Source organism: Xiphophorus couchianus, unplaced genomic scaffold (assembly GCF_001444195.1).
Source record: "Xiphophorus couchianus unplaced genomic scaffold, X_couchianus-1.0 Scaffold1000102, whole genome shotgun sequence".
NCBI lineage: Eukaryota > Metazoa > Chordata > Actinopteri > Cyprinodontiformes > Poeciliidae > Xiphophorus > Xiphophorus couchianus.
In genome coordinates this window covers 555,149-569,654 of record NW_020963015.1, presented here as the reverse complement: position 1 = coordinate 569,654, position 14,506 = coordinate 555,149, and the positions used below count along the sequence as shown (strand labels likewise).

The 14,506-nt window shown below is 46.6% G+C and overlaps 2 protein-coding genes across 6 annotated transcripts in view; one reads left to right on the top strand and one right to left on the bottom strand.

The window, feature by feature from the left end:
- Positions 1–7,797, top strand: part of kifap3a (kinesin-associated protein 3a) — a 24,952-nt gene extending 17,155 nt beyond the window's left edge. The window contains exons 18-21 of one of the 5 annotated variants that reach the window (XR_003594819.1): positions 2,405–2,585; positions 2,663–2,753; positions 3,277–5,183; positions 5,216–5,660. Coding sequence is in view for 2 of the 5 variants with exons in the window: in XM_028011864.1 (XP_027867665.1) it covers positions 2,405–2,585; positions 2,663–2,753; positions 6,255–6,369 (387 nt within the window). In the remaining 3 variants the exon portion in view is untranslated. Of the gene's footprint in view, positions 1–2,404; positions 2,586–2,662; positions 2,754–3,276; positions 5,661–6,254 lie in introns of those variants that run through there. The other 4 variants (XR_003594820.1, XR_003594818.1, XM_028011864.1 and 1 more) reach the window with 4 other exon arrangements.
- Positions 7,575–14,506, bottom strand: part of niban1a (niban apoptosis regulator 1a) — a 27,122-nt gene continuing 20,190 nt past the window's right edge. Inside the window, exons 8-15 of the mRNA XM_028011858.1 lie at positions 13,508–13,612; positions 13,262–13,418; positions 13,000–13,187; positions 11,485–11,631; positions 11,306–11,416; positions 10,300–10,407; positions 10,058–10,169; positions 7,575–9,963 (exon numbers count right to left, since the gene is read on the bottom strand). Coding sequence (XP_027867659.1) covers positions 8,819–9,963; positions 10,058–10,169; positions 10,300–10,407; positions 11,306–11,416; positions 11,485–11,631; positions 13,000–13,187; positions 13,262–13,418; positions 13,508–13,612 — 2,073 coding nt within the window. The 3' untranslated portion in view covers positions 7,575–8,818. The remainder of the gene's footprint in view (positions 9,964–10,057; positions 10,170–10,299; positions 10,408–11,305; positions 11,417–11,484; positions 11,632–12,999; positions 13,188–13,261; positions 13,419–13,507; positions 13,613–14,506) is intronic.

Genomic DNA, 14,506 nt, shown 5'->3' with positions numbered 1-14,506 from the left:
ATGATGAACAGAGACTAAAGTAATTTTCCACAAGTCCAAATCAAGTTTCTGAAGACTTAAACATTTTCATCCTTCTAGTCGACTTGCAGGCTGCATTACTGTAACTTCATTTAACCGTTATATCTTAATCAATTTTTTCATCTAGGAATAATGAAGCTGCAGTAGAAAGAGATCGTTTTATTTTGCTCGGTTAGTAACTGCTCCTCCTGTTATAAATGCTGTAAGATAATTCATTACAGATTTTTATTGTGTTAATCGCAGGATCTGTAATTAATTAACTTTATTTTAATCAAAAACAATATATTGACAAAATAAGCAACATTTTAATTCAGACAATGTATGAAATAAATAGACATATTACCTGAACTACAGAGATATTTATTCTTTATAATCTGTTATTGATTATTTGACCATTCGATTTAGGCTATTATTTAGATAATTAGTGGTAAATATAAACTATTTTTATAGTTTATATTTATATAAACTATAAAAATATAAATATAAACTGAGGACTGACGATTCTCAGTCGTCCAGGTTTTTTCGAGAGAGAAACAGGAAATCAAATTTTCTCGTCAGAAACGTCTTAAAACCTGATTTCATTTTTTCTTAATAAATTCATAAATGTTAGATATTTTTAATATTTTATTGTATTCTCCTGATGTTTGACCATCCGTCCATCAGATGGCAGACCAGCTGGTGATTGACGGCTGCAGTTCGCTGCCAGCCGCAGCGTGAGCGCTGCCAGACCTCAGATCAGCGTAATTATCTGCAGATTAAAACCAGGCGGCCAATCGGACCGAAGGAAGTGTTTCATTTAAATTATCAGGGAGGCGATTTACGCTGCGCGCCACATGAGAGGCAGGCGAGGGCATCTGGAGTGTGTCAGGGGGCCGACGGCGCCGTCAGGGGGAAAAACACACACACACACACAGACAGCGAACACACACCGGGTCCAGGAATCCTGAAAGACTCACCTTTGATCAGAGCAGCTGAGGACAAACGCAGATTCATGGAGAAATTTCTAGAAGCACCAAACAGGAAGTAGACGAGCTCACACTGCTGATCAATAACCGATTAGTGTCACTAACCATCGCCGCTGCCGCCGCCGCTGGCTCAGCTCCTGATGATGAACTCTGCGTGATGAAGACTGAGGCTCAGCGTATTGAAGCTGCAGGGAAACAAAATATTTCAGCAAAAATCCTTCATCTGTAGAAACAAAAACCGAACTGAGAACCGGAGGCTTTTAAAGATGGCCACCATGGCTGACAATGTTTATCACAGACGAATACTTTGAGTGTCAAATCACACGTAATAGAACCCATAGAAATCATCCTCACAAATAATTTATGGATTTCTCAAGATGGCTGACATGATTGTCGTGGAAAATGAATTTTCACACTAAAATCACCAATTAGATGAAAGTGTTTGGAGTCTCATCAGAGAACTATAGCAATCATGAACTATAGCAATCATGTAGATTTTCTTGGTCTTGTGCTTCATTTTTCTGATGGACATTTTTCAAAATGGCTGCCACAGTGATAACGGAGAATTATGTTTACGCTAAAATCGGCAGAAATTATTCCCAGTGGTGGGCAAAGCTAACCAAACAGTTAGCATCACTAACTGCTAACATGCTAAGCAAGAGCCTTAGCTATGCTCATGCTAACCCATTAAACATATAAAAATTAGCAGTAGCTACTACTAAACCTCTAAGCTCATTTAAAAACTGAGCAGAAGCTAACCGCTAACCACTAACCGACTGTCAGTCAGTTTCAGTTTTGACCTGTGATTTTCAAATTATTATTATTAACGTTGTATGAATAAGACGACCAAAAGTCAAAAACATATAATGTCACACAAAGTTCATCCAACACTGCAAAAACAAAGTCTTACCAAGAATCTTTGGCTTTTCGTGCAAATATCTATAAATACCTTAAAGCACTTGAAATAAGATAAAACCAACTTACAGGTACATTTTCAGGAAAATATAGGATCTTAATTTAAGCAAATAATTCCTTAATTTTGATGAAAAAGTTCTAGTTCCATTGGCAGATTATTCCTCTGATAACTGGGTAACATTTTATGGCAATAATTGGTTTAAAAGACTCAAAGATGGTGGCCATCTTGAAAAATGGCCACCATCTTTAAATTCAAGTGGCTAATGGGAAATATCAGAAAAATATGATGATGCATATCTTCCAAGCTAAATATTTAGCTTGCTGGCTAAGCTTCAGGATACTGAGTTTATCTTTATGTGTCCAGGCAGCAGAGGAACCAAACCAGACTTCATCTGACCGAAGTGTTAAAACGGATCCTGATAGTTGAGCTTCCGTAAAGCCGTTGTCCTTCCCATAATTCCTCTGAGTTCATCTGCAGGCGTCTGTCCCGCTTCGTCTCGCCTCAGGAATACGACGAGGAGTGGGCGAAGAAGATCCAGACGGCGAAGTTCTGCTACTACAACAGCCAGTGGCTGGAGATGGTGGAGAACCGCCTGCTGGACGAGCCCTTCCTGTACGGAGACGACGGGGAGTCCTTCAGCGGGAACCGGGACCTGCTGGAGCGGCCGGACCTGTTCTACGCCGCAGGTACCCGGAGCCTTCAGAGCCCCGTGTGGGAATGAACCCGATGTTCAGTTCGGGTCTGAGTGTGTCGTGTCGTTCAGACGGGATTCTCTCCGGAGACGGATCCACCAGCCCCAGTTTCTACGCAGACATCCAGAGCAGCGAGCCGGGAGAGGCTGGAAACCTGAGCAGGTATTCAACACACCGAGCTGATGGTCCAGGACCAATACCAATATCTATATCCGATATTTATATCGCTAATCGATATTACCGATATTATAGATATTTCTCTACCGTTTAGAAACAATGAACTGTAGAGCTTCAGTTCTGCACTGCAGGGATTATAATAATGTCTATCAAACTACAGAGCTTCAAAAATCGAGTTTGAACAAATCTTGGAGTCACAGCATGGCCTAGTCAAAGTACAGAACCAGGAAGTGGAGGAGAGTAGAAGAAGTGGGTCAGGCAGGATGTGGTCGAGGAAATGCTGCATTAAAACACTTCAGGCTCACCGAGGGGGCGGGGCCAGAATGTAACTAATAAAGTAACTTGTAATCTAAATTAGTTACTTTCAAAATGATCAACAAGGAGTAATCAGTAATCAAAAGTTACTTTTTCAAGATAACTTGAAAACGCCAGATCCAGTTGTTAATATCGGCCCAGTTTTACTTATCGGACCAGTTCCGATGTTAATGCCGATGTATCGTGTGTCCAGGCCTGAAACTCCGGGCGTGTTCATCAGGAAGCACTAAACTCCGCCTGTTTCCCTTCATCCCATCCTCTGACCGGCGCCGGTTCCCCTGCCGGCTGATCCGGGTTATCGGACCGGTCCCTGAAGGCATCGCTCCACCCTCTGAGAAGCTTTGAGAACAAACACTCTCCGGCCGCCTCCGCGGCTCCAGTGGATCTACCCACTCCATTCCCAATCCCATTCCGACATTCCGGCCTGAAACTTAAAGCCGATGGCTGGGAATTAAAAACTCATTGCTGTTATCACCAGAACCGACCTCGGGTTTCCTGCGAGTCCCCAGAACCAGGCGGCAGCTGATGGGATCCACGGCTGAGTTGATGGATCGTTTGGGAAATCCAGAGTTGATTCAGAGAAATTTGTCCCATTATCGGAGCGCTGCTCGCGTGAGATGAAGCTCCTGTCGGCGGACTGTTCAGCAGGAATGTTTTCCTTGGCCGCGGCCGGGTCCAGAACCCGATCTGAGCAGACGACAGACGCTTCACCTCTGTGATGTTTGTGTTTTCCCGTTTTCCCGTCCATCAGCACGTCTCTGACAGCCCGGAGCGGCGGGGGAGCCGCGCGCGTTTCATTTGGACTCAGTAGAATAATCAGAGCCAGCTCGGCCGCCGGTTCTGAACCGCGTGAAACATGGTGTGAATCGGACCTCAGAGAGCCGGGCCGGAACATCAGGAACGTGTCTGAATCTCGGTCCACAGGAACACTGAGCATCTCCTGATAGAAACGATAAAATGATTTCCTGCTTTAAATAGGCCGATTTCCAGTTTCCTAAAGTTTCAGTTCAAGTATTGAAACAAAAACTGTTTAAAATGAAAAAATGAAACTATGTTCATCGTTAAAGGAGGGAGGAGCTGGTCAGGCTGGCTGTTGAAGCGTTTCACCAGGGTCTGTCATTCAGTCATTTCAATAAATAAATTAACATTTTTAATAAAAAATATGCTGCTAAATTACTGAATAGACATATAAACTGAGCAACAATATTTATTGTTTTTAATCTTTTATTTAGCTTATTCAAACACCTGATAAACTAACTATGTTCAACACAACGTTTTTTTCCAGCATCCAATCAGATTGTTTAGAAGCAGAAATGAATACCAAAGCCCTGAGAGAAGACGCTTCGTCGCTTTAATGCGTTAAAATGCATGTAACCAATCAATGCGGTTCATTTCTTAACCAGTTTTTCACTGTAAATAGAATCTGAGTTAGCCGCAGATTAAAACCGGGAAACACGTTTCACTTTTCTGAAAAATTCAGACTGCTTTCATTTCTATAAAATCCTGCATGTGCAGTTTATAACTGGGTGGATAGAAATTAAAACGACAAGAAATTTATATTGAATTCTGATTAACAATAGTAGTTTTTGTGGTTTCTCAGATTTTAATATCCTGGTAAAATGTTTGGAAGACCATGAACGACATTTATCATATCCACCACTGGGACGTTTTGACTCCATCCGCAGGAACTGCAGGCAAAATGATGGAAAATTTATTTCCTTTCTCAGATTTTCTGACAGATGAAGGTAAAACTGAGGCGATAAATTCCCTCTAATGCGGCTTCTTAAGGGGAACTGTCTCAGATTCTCCTCCTGGTCCGGTCCGGTCCGGATCAGAGCTTCACTGTTCCTCCTTTAGCCCAAATCCCAAATCCTGTCTGACAGCCGTAGCGTGTGGAGAGGGAAGGGACATATTTCTGCCCCGGGACGGGGGAGGGGGTGGAAACATGGCGGAGGAGGAGAAGAGGCGCTGGAAGTGATTTAGATAAAAACTGGTCATGACTGCAGCGCGGCGGGGAAAAGCAAGCAGCTCGTATTTTAGCCGGACAGGAAGAGAAACGCTGCCACCTTCTGGAGAAATCCCAAAAGTTCTGGGTGTGAGGTCACGACGATGTGAGGTCACGACGATGTGAGGTCACGACGATGTGAGGTCACGACGATGTGAGGTCACGATGATGTGAGGTCACGATGATGTGAGGTCACGACGATGTGAGGTCACGATGATGTGAGGTCATGTGGAGCCACCCCCCCCCCCCCCTTCTCTTCTGAAGGGGGGGGGGACGACCCCTTCATCGTCCTCCGTTTCCACGGCGATCCCCTCCAGCCATGAACTCCTGGTTCCCACTCCCACTGTGGACGGCTGGAACGTTCCGGGCCTCTGCTGGTCCGGTTCATGGCTGGAGGACGGGTTGGAAGTGGAGTGAGAGCTCCACCTAGTGGGGAGTCCTGTCTCTGCAGCTTCAGTTATTCTGAACTGTTTAACCTGCGACAGACTGGCGACCTGTCCAGGCTGGAGAGGCACCAGCACCTCCTGAACCCACTAGGGACCAGAGTGGTAGAAAATGGATGGATGGTGGAGGTTTAACCTTCAGGGTCATGAAGACGGCTCCAAGGTCGGCCTTCTGTCAGCTGAAGAACGTCCCGGGTCAGAGGACTCGTGTTCCAGAAGATCCAGAGAAACTGATCCATGTTCATGATCGCTGCGCAGCAGGGCCGGGGCCAGCCCTCTGGGGCCCTGAGCAGATTTTCATTTTTGGCCCCCAACCAACCATAAGCTTCATCATTGCTGAGCTACAAGCTGCTAGCATTAGCATCATTTGTACTTAGCTTACATCATCCCAGTGTAATGATGGTGACTGATTTTAACTTTTACAGGAATAACAAACTGAAATAAAAATATATAAACTCTGAAACGCAGAGTGGTATTTATGTTTGCCATATTATTATAACTTTTGGAAAGTTACATCATCTCTAAACAATATAAAGTTTGATATCCTCCATTTCAACAGAGACAGAAGGAAGAGATGAAACATTTTTAATGTGGCTGTAAAAATAATAGAGAAAATATTTTTCTGTGTGTAACTAACAGCACTTAGTTTATATTATTGGATGGACGAATGGTTCTGGTTCTGGTTCTTACTCTGGTTCTGGTTCTCTCTTTGTCCTTCAACAGTTTGGACCAGTTTGTCCCGTCGGTTCCGGTTCCTGCGGACCGACCCATCAGCGACCGGAGTTTCCGACCCGATGAGCGGTTCTTCTACAGCTACACTGCCAACGCTTCCTGGTAAACCCGGATCCTTCCCCGTGGTCTGGGACTTGGACTAGGCCTTCTGGTTTTACTTTGTGTCTCTGTAACAAACCAGAACCTGGATGGTTCTGGTTCCTTTTTAAACCTCCTGCATCAGAGGGACAGCGGTGGGTCAGGGGTCAAAGGTCATTCATGTTAAGGGTTTCTAAGTGTTTGGGTCTCATTCCCCCGGTTGGCCTCTAAGAGGCGCTGTGATCAGAATCATCTAATCTGATTCTCTAATCCCAAAAATCTCAAAGCCCACAGCACCACCGATTAAAACAATTAAATCATTTTAATCGATTTTAATGAACTCGATTAAAACGATTTAATCCAAACTGTTTGATCAGTTTAGACAAAATGAAAACTTTCTAATCCTGATTCTCCTTTTAGCTGAGTCTGAAGGATCTAACGGTCGGTATCCCGGGTTTACCTGATCCGTTACCATGGCAACTGCAGACAGGCAACTAAAATGCTCCTGATCAAAACAAGTAGAAGCAAAGATCAACGTTCTGAATGTTCGGCAGAACCAGAACCGGGCCAAAAGAGAACCTTTAAGTTTCCACAGGAGATGATAAAAAAGTAGATTTTGATTTAGACAAATTGAAAATAAAATGATTTAAGGAATAAACAGCAGCTGATGTGTCAGACATAAATATATTTATTACATGTATTTAATGTTATTATTCTGGATTATTTAAATTATAAATTACATTTTGAATTAAAGAGGAAAAAAACTCCAGAGGTGAAAATAAAAACTATTTTTGTTTTTTTCTTTGTTTTTATGGCTTCAATTTTTTTGACTTGTTAATATTTTGTCCAAAATGTCCCAATTGTGAGGACGATCCGGTCCACCGTCCTGTCCGGGCGGCGCCACAGGAATCCGATCCGGTCTGGACTGACCCGACCTGATCCGGACTGACCCGGTTTAGAACTTTAATAATGTCTGGCTCATGTTTGTAACTCTTACCTTTCAGCCTCATTGGTTCTGATGTTTTATGGATGTCCAAAGTGCGGCGCGGGGGCCGTTTTGTGGACAGGTTGGTTGACAGATTCGTCACAAAGGCTCTTGATGCAAGTGAAGAGTTTTTATTTTGAGTTTGGCCGACGATATTAAAACGGTTTCTGTTTATTGTGAAGCAGCTAAATGCACTTTGGCAGGAAAACACTGAAAACCACTGAGGCTTAAATAAAAACGAGTCAGACTGAAACCTTCATGCTTTTATTGTTAAACTTTAATACAGATGTCTGTTGGTTCAGGAACCAGGAGGACATGTTCTGGTTCTGACCCAACCCAACAGAATCCTGCTGATTGGTCTAAACTGCACCGTTTTGCCTGCAGAGCTTCAGTTCATCTGAATGTAAAATCTGATTCATCTAGAACTGAAAAATGACTTCATGATTCCAGAAATAAAAACTCAGACATCGTCATCGTCCTGCTGCGTTTGCTTTACTGGGAGAACAGAACCGGTCCGATGCAGGCACTTTTGTGAGAAAGCTGCCCATACCCGTCTCCATGGCAACAGCCTCCCTCTAAGGCCACAGGAGGGGCAGCGAAGGCACCACGTGTTTTAAATTCCCACTAAATCCAGTTTATCCACGGAGCAGAACCAGCTGGTCCCAGAATGCTGCACCTGAACCAGACGGTTCTGGTAAAACATGAATTCAGTTCCTGCTGGGATTCCTCATGTCGGATCCAATGAAACCAGCAAATCTGATCAACTTTATCCAGATCTGGAGGATTCAGTGGGAACAGCAGGAATCTGGTCCTGGAACGTCGGGAAGCAGGTGAGTGATGAACATTTCTTGGCTCCGGTCAGCTGCTGGTCCGACGGCAGTAAAGGAGTACATTCCTGACAAAACTCATGTTTGGAGATTAATTTTCCAGAAAAAATGATTGAATTTGAAAATTTGCTACAAAGCAAAAGGAATTTTAAAATTAATCTCACAAATACGAGAAAAATCTCTAAATTTCCAGCAGAAATATTCTTGTTTTTTCTGGGTTTGAAAAGTCAAAATTTGATGGAAAAAAAATCAGCAATTTTTGAGAGAAAAAACTGAGTTTCAGAACTCTGAAACTTTAGATTTTTGAATCAGAAATCTTTTCTTTTTTTCTTGAACGTTTCTGAGATTTTTTTCATGGAAATTTGCTTTTTTTTTCCTTCTTCTTTTTTTCTATCAATGCCGTCGTATCCTGGAGTTCCGGACCCGGTCGGATGGAAAAGAATCACTGGGTTCCTGCAGAACTTCACCGGCAAGAACCCGGTGAAGTTCTGCAGAACTCTGTTTGATGAAGCCAAACAGTTTGGAAAAGTTTCCAGCATAAAAAGTCCAAAAGTTCCTAAAGTAGCTTCCAGCTAAAACCTGATAAATGATTTGTTTAAATAAGTTATTATATCTTCATGCAGGAGTTTAAGACGGTTCTGGTTCTGGATCCCCCCACCATCAGTTCATTCCTCTTTGGGAAAGCAATCCATCGGCTCCTCCACCTCGATCACCTCCACCACCAGGTTGCGGATCTCCTTCACGCAGTCCAGCGGCTGGACGTCGGGCTCGCCGGGACCGTTCCCGGCCGGCGGAGAGAAAGCAGCACCGTCCAGTTCTGCTGGACTCTCCGCCGTGGCTCCGGCTCCGGCCTCCACTTCTCCGGTCTGAGCCTCGATGGACGGTTCTCCCACTGAGGTTTGGTCCTCGGATGTCTCCTCTGGGCTCAGCGCCGACTGGACCTCCAGGAGCTCCGAAGTTTCTGAGATTCCTCCTGTGGACTCCGGGTCGGACCGTGGAGAGTCACTTCCCACTGAGACGGCCAGGGAGTTGGGATCCGAGGCGGTTCCTCCTTCTGCGTCCTCCGTCTTCAGCTGCAGCTTCAGGCCGACGTCTTCTGCTTCTTCACCACCAGGGGGAGCCGCTAGCATGGCTGATGGCTGCTGGCTGGCGGCTGCAGCCTGGGATCCGGGTTCTTCTGCTGGAAGATTCACGGGTTCATCGGTTTGGTCCAGAGTTGGAGCTTCTGAAACAACGGAAGGTTCTGGAGCTGGAGGCTCTACAGTTGCCAGAGGTTCTGGAGAAGAAGGTTCTGGAGCTGGAGGTTCTGCAGCAGTTGGAACTTCTGGAGGGTCAGCAGGAGGTTCTGGAGAAACAGCTGGAGGTTCTGATGAAGTGGTTTCTGCCTCTTGTTGGTCTGTTCTCTGGGTTCTGGATTCTTCTGCTTGGACGGAGAGATTTTCCTGGATCTGTGATTCTGATGGGTCCAGAGTCTCGGCTGACGGAGGTTTCGGGTCTGCTGAGCTGATCCCTTCTACCTTCAACGTTCGGTCGTTTTGGGTTCCTTCGCCTGCTGGCAGCTTTGCGTCTGGCCAATCCGCTGCCTGCAGGACTTCTTCTCCTACTTTCTCCCTCTTTGGCTCCGCCCCCTTTGTGGGACTGGGGGGCAGCCCGTTGGCGGCCAGGGGAGACGGAGGAGTCTGGGACGGGAATCTGACGGAGGAGGCCAAAGCCGGGGCGGGGCTGCTGGGCGTGGAGACGGAGGACAGGCTGGCGCGGCTGCTCTCTTGGAACAGGTTGTGTTTATGCAGGCTGGCGGCTTCCTTCACCACTGCAGGACCGGCAGAGAACAGGAGAGGTTAGCAGGAGGAAGAGGAGGAGGTGGAGGAGGAGGAAGAGAAGGAGGGTGCGGTGCTGCTTCCTACCCTTAGAGACCTCCTTGTCCAGGATTTGCAGGAGGATGTTCTCATAGACGTTCTCCACGTGGATGAAGTTGGCGTAGTCAGTGTAGATGGTCTGTTCCAGACCCTGGAGCTCCTGTGGGCAGACAGAACCGGACCGGCATGAGGACAGAACCGGACTGGCATGAGGACAGAACCGGACTGGCATGAGGACAGAACCGGACATCTGCGGCTCAGAGCTGCAGGTGCGTCTGGAGGAGACTTACAGGTTTGCAGGAGTCGACCAGGTTCTTCTTGATGAAGGGCAGCATGATGGAGACCAGGGCTTCCTGGAAGATCCTCTTCCTCACTGTGCTGCTGTCGTAGTCGAATTGCTGCAGGGAGAAGAGGTCAGAGGTCAAAGGAGTGTTAACTTTAGATGTGTAAGAGTGCAAGTTGTGGGTGAACAGTCTGGGCATATTAGCCAAGCCAAAGCTAACAACAGCACATCATCGCTGCTTCCAATGAATGTTAAAGGAAAAGTCGCAAATTTAACAAAATCATCATCAGGCCACACAGCTCTGTTAACACAATGCCAGGGTGGAAAAGATGGCAGCAATGAGTTCAGAGAAGTACTGTTGCTGCCCAGCAACCTGGGAAAAGTTCAAAGGTCATCTTCAAACCATCTAAAGTCCATCAAACTGATCCCCAAGAGAAGAACATCCCAGGCAGCCGCCGATCTGCATCCTGGCAGGTTCAGAGAAACGGCCAGAAACCCAAGACTAAAAACTTGACAAAACTCTACAGGCCTCAGGTAGAAGGTTAAAGGTTAAAGGTTGTGACGCTGAACCAGTATGGCTGCTTGGAAGAGTTTAAGGAGAAAACCTCTTCTCTCTGGAAACAAGATGGCAGCTGCACTGAGGTTAGAAAAGCTGAATCTGGATGAAGGACAAAAAGGACAAGACCTCTGGGACAATGTCCTCTGGACAGACGAGACAAGGAAGAGATGTTGGACCATGATGGACAGAACCAGACCCACCAGGTCAGAACCAGACCCAGCAGGTCAGCCTTAAAGCACGGTGGTGGAGGGTGGATGATGTGGGCTCCTTTGGGACCCTGAAGACACTGAGTGGGCCGATGTCTTCTAGAATTAAATGTGAGTCCATCTGTCCAACAGCTGAAGTTCTGACCCAACTGGGTCATCAACAGAAAATGAATAAATGTGTCGCAGTGATCTAGTCAAAGCCCAGACCAGATCCTGCCTGAAAACATGTGACGGTGTCCTGAACTGACCTTCAGGATCCTGTGCTTGGCCTTGTCCATGACAGCGCCGGCCGTCTCCGGGTTGTCCTCCATGGCTTTCTGCAGCATCAGCTCCAGGGTGTACGCCGCGTTCTCCATCAGCTGGAAGCAGCGAGACGATCAGACCTCCAGCAGAACTCACCTTAAAACACGGCAGCTCAGCGTCGCACCTGCTGCAGGTCGATCTGAGCGCCGTGGGTCACCGCCGTCATGGTGCTGAACCCAAAGCGCTCCTGCAGGTGCTTCAGTTTGTCCTGCAGGGAGCTGATCTTCAGGCAGCAGTCCAGCAGGTTCGGTCTCGCCATCTCACCCAAAGCCTGGGAGGCGGAACAACAGAAGAACGGATTTAGACCGGAGGACTCTGCATGGTTCAGCCGATGTGCTGAAATCGATTCTCATTGTTGTGTGACGACGATAGGGACGTTTTGTTCTCAGCCTCACGTCGTCTGCCTCTTCTAGTCCAACCGCCTGGGGAAAGTTTGGCCCCCTCTGAAAGTTAAGCTGTCGTGTGATTGGTCTGAATTTTCAGGGTGTTTAAGCAGAAACAGCGATACTCGACTTCAGAGTTCTGGTCGATCAGATCGTCCTGTAGTAAGCAGTTATTCAGCCAGGGTGCAGCATGGATAGTTCTGAGGAACAGTTGTTCAAGGCCTTAAGGAAGTACGTCGGTAAATATTGATCCTCCGACTCGGTTCTGCTCCGATGCGGCAGGCAAACGTTTCCAACACCTGTAGCTCGTCAATCATTTCCTCGACCTTCAAAGTGGTATTGGTCGTTCCTCTCTAGATCAGAAATACCGTGATGCATCGGCCCTTTGCACCGACGTTCCTCAGTCATGAGGACGGACAGCAGTGAGGAACGGGAATGTTGAATGGAGCGACTTCCATTGTTTTCCCAAGTTGTTTTTGCCGGTTTAGCTGCTACTTGTTTAAGTTGAGCTAATATGTCTGTAGCTAGCCCAGAGACAGCGGTTGTAGCTAGCCCAGAGACAGCGGTTGTAGCTAACTCAGAACCGCCTCCCTCCTGATGCGTTTGTTGATTCATCAGTTAATCACCATCAGGTCGTTTCTGTCATAAACGGCGTTTCCACTTACACTGAAGCAGACTTAACTGTCTTGATGCTAACCAGTGTTTTTCATACATGGTAGGCTACATGATGGTGGAGCATTGTCTCCATGGTTACTAATGATTATACCTTCTCCATAATCACATCTTACTAGTCGTGCTTATGGATTTAATGAAGTTAACTTGAACACAGAGAGCTGCCAGTCCTTATGATTGACAGCTGCTGTCCTCTGCCGTCTTCCTCCCTCATCAAAAGATTTACGATGAAACGACGCCGACCTTACGACTAAATAAAAGCGATATTAGGCTACCAACTGTCTGTTTTTTGGAAAGCTTTAGAGGAGCGCATTATTTTGAAGTTTAAGGCTCAGTGGGCCGTTTTCTGAAGGTTCAGCGGCAGCAGGAGATCGGCTCGGCGCGTCTCATGGACCATGAAGGGTCTGAGTGAAAATGAACGTCCTGAAACCAGGTTTGGACTTGGGACCCTCCACCCTGGGCCCATCAGGGCTCAGCTCTCTGGAGAGAAAACCTGGAAGATCCAAGTCTTGTACAGGTGAAGTTCTACAGTGTGAAGATACCGGATGGGGTCCGGTAGTTCCAGACCTGCAGGAGGAACCGACCTGTTTCAGGTTGTCGTTGTCTGCTCCCTGCAGGACGGCCTGGCACACCTCGTCCATCTTGGTCTCCATCAGCTGCCGGCCGTCCATGAAGCCGGAGCTGATCGGCTCCATCAGCTCCTCCAGAACCGAGCCCAGGTAGGGCTGGACGGACTCGGAGCACAGCTGCTCCGCCGGCGCAGAGACCTTGACTGGAGAAAAGAGTCGGGCATCAGAACAGAACCGGCAGAAGCTCTGAGCCTGGTGCTGCAGGCGGCTCGGTTACCTCGGATCTTCTCCTCCAGCTGCCGCCTGGCGTTGAGGATCTGGTCCATGTCCATCAGAACCTCCTGCTGCCGGACGGACACCTTGCACTCCTCCTTCAGAGCCGTCAGGCCCTCCAGCAGATGCTCCTGGACCAGGATGTAGGCCGCCTCCATCGTCTGGGAGGCGGAGGAGTCGGAGCGTTTCAACCGCAGGCCCAGATTACAAGTTTTAGAAGGAAATTCTAAAAGGTTCTGATCGGACTCACGATGAACCAAGCCTTCTTCCTGTCAGTCTTCCTGGCTTTGAGGCGAGGCAGCAGGTCCTTCCCCAGCGACGGCAGCAGCTTCTCCATCACCAGGTTGGCCATCACCTGAAAGCAGAACGTAGTCCAGCTGTCAACATCTGGAGCATCAAACCCAAACGATTCCATCCGGGTCGAGTCAGAACTCTTCATCCATCTTAGATGATTTTAAGATGAAGCTGAAGCGATCAGGTCCTTCTACTGACCGACAGCAGCTGGAAGCTTCTCTTCTAAATACTGAGAGGGAGAGTGGCAGAGCTACACTAGTAGCTAACGTCCTTTGGAACCGTTTATAAGGTTTCTCAAAAATTAAAGGCAATAGTTTAGAGAAAAACTGGGTCATAATCTCACCGTATTACTCTTTCCTTTGTAAATGTCCATTTCTAGCTAAATATTTAACTCCAAACTAAATGTTCAGCTTGATAACACAGAAAGCTAAATATTAGTTTAGTTCAACTAACTAGTCACACTAATTTTGATGCAACTAAATATTTAGTTAGCAAACTAACTAAATATTCTGTTTGTGACATTTAAAATATGTCTTTGAAAACAAAGCATTTTATGACGGGCTGAACAAATAAACTATTGCTGGTCATTTTTGATAATAACTGCAACAGTATTCCAGTATTATCAGATTATAGAGCTGCAGAGATAGAATGTACTCAGACGCCAAAGTGTGTGAGACGTTCTGATGAAGGTAAAGGGTTCTGAGGCTCCGGTCCGCCATGATGAAGCAGAGACACGGCTGACCCCGACGACCCGAAGCCGGATGACGGTCAGCTGATTGTTGCCTTTTAAAAGCTGCGACTGTGTGGAGCAGTTTGTTTCATTCTGGAAAAATAAGTGGAGCACGCAGCGAAAAATGTAGCGTACTTTCTAAACAATGGTTCAGTGTTCAGATGTGATGCATGACTCTGCAGGTGTGGAGTGACTCCCAGTCATCCCAGTCATTACTCAGCTCTG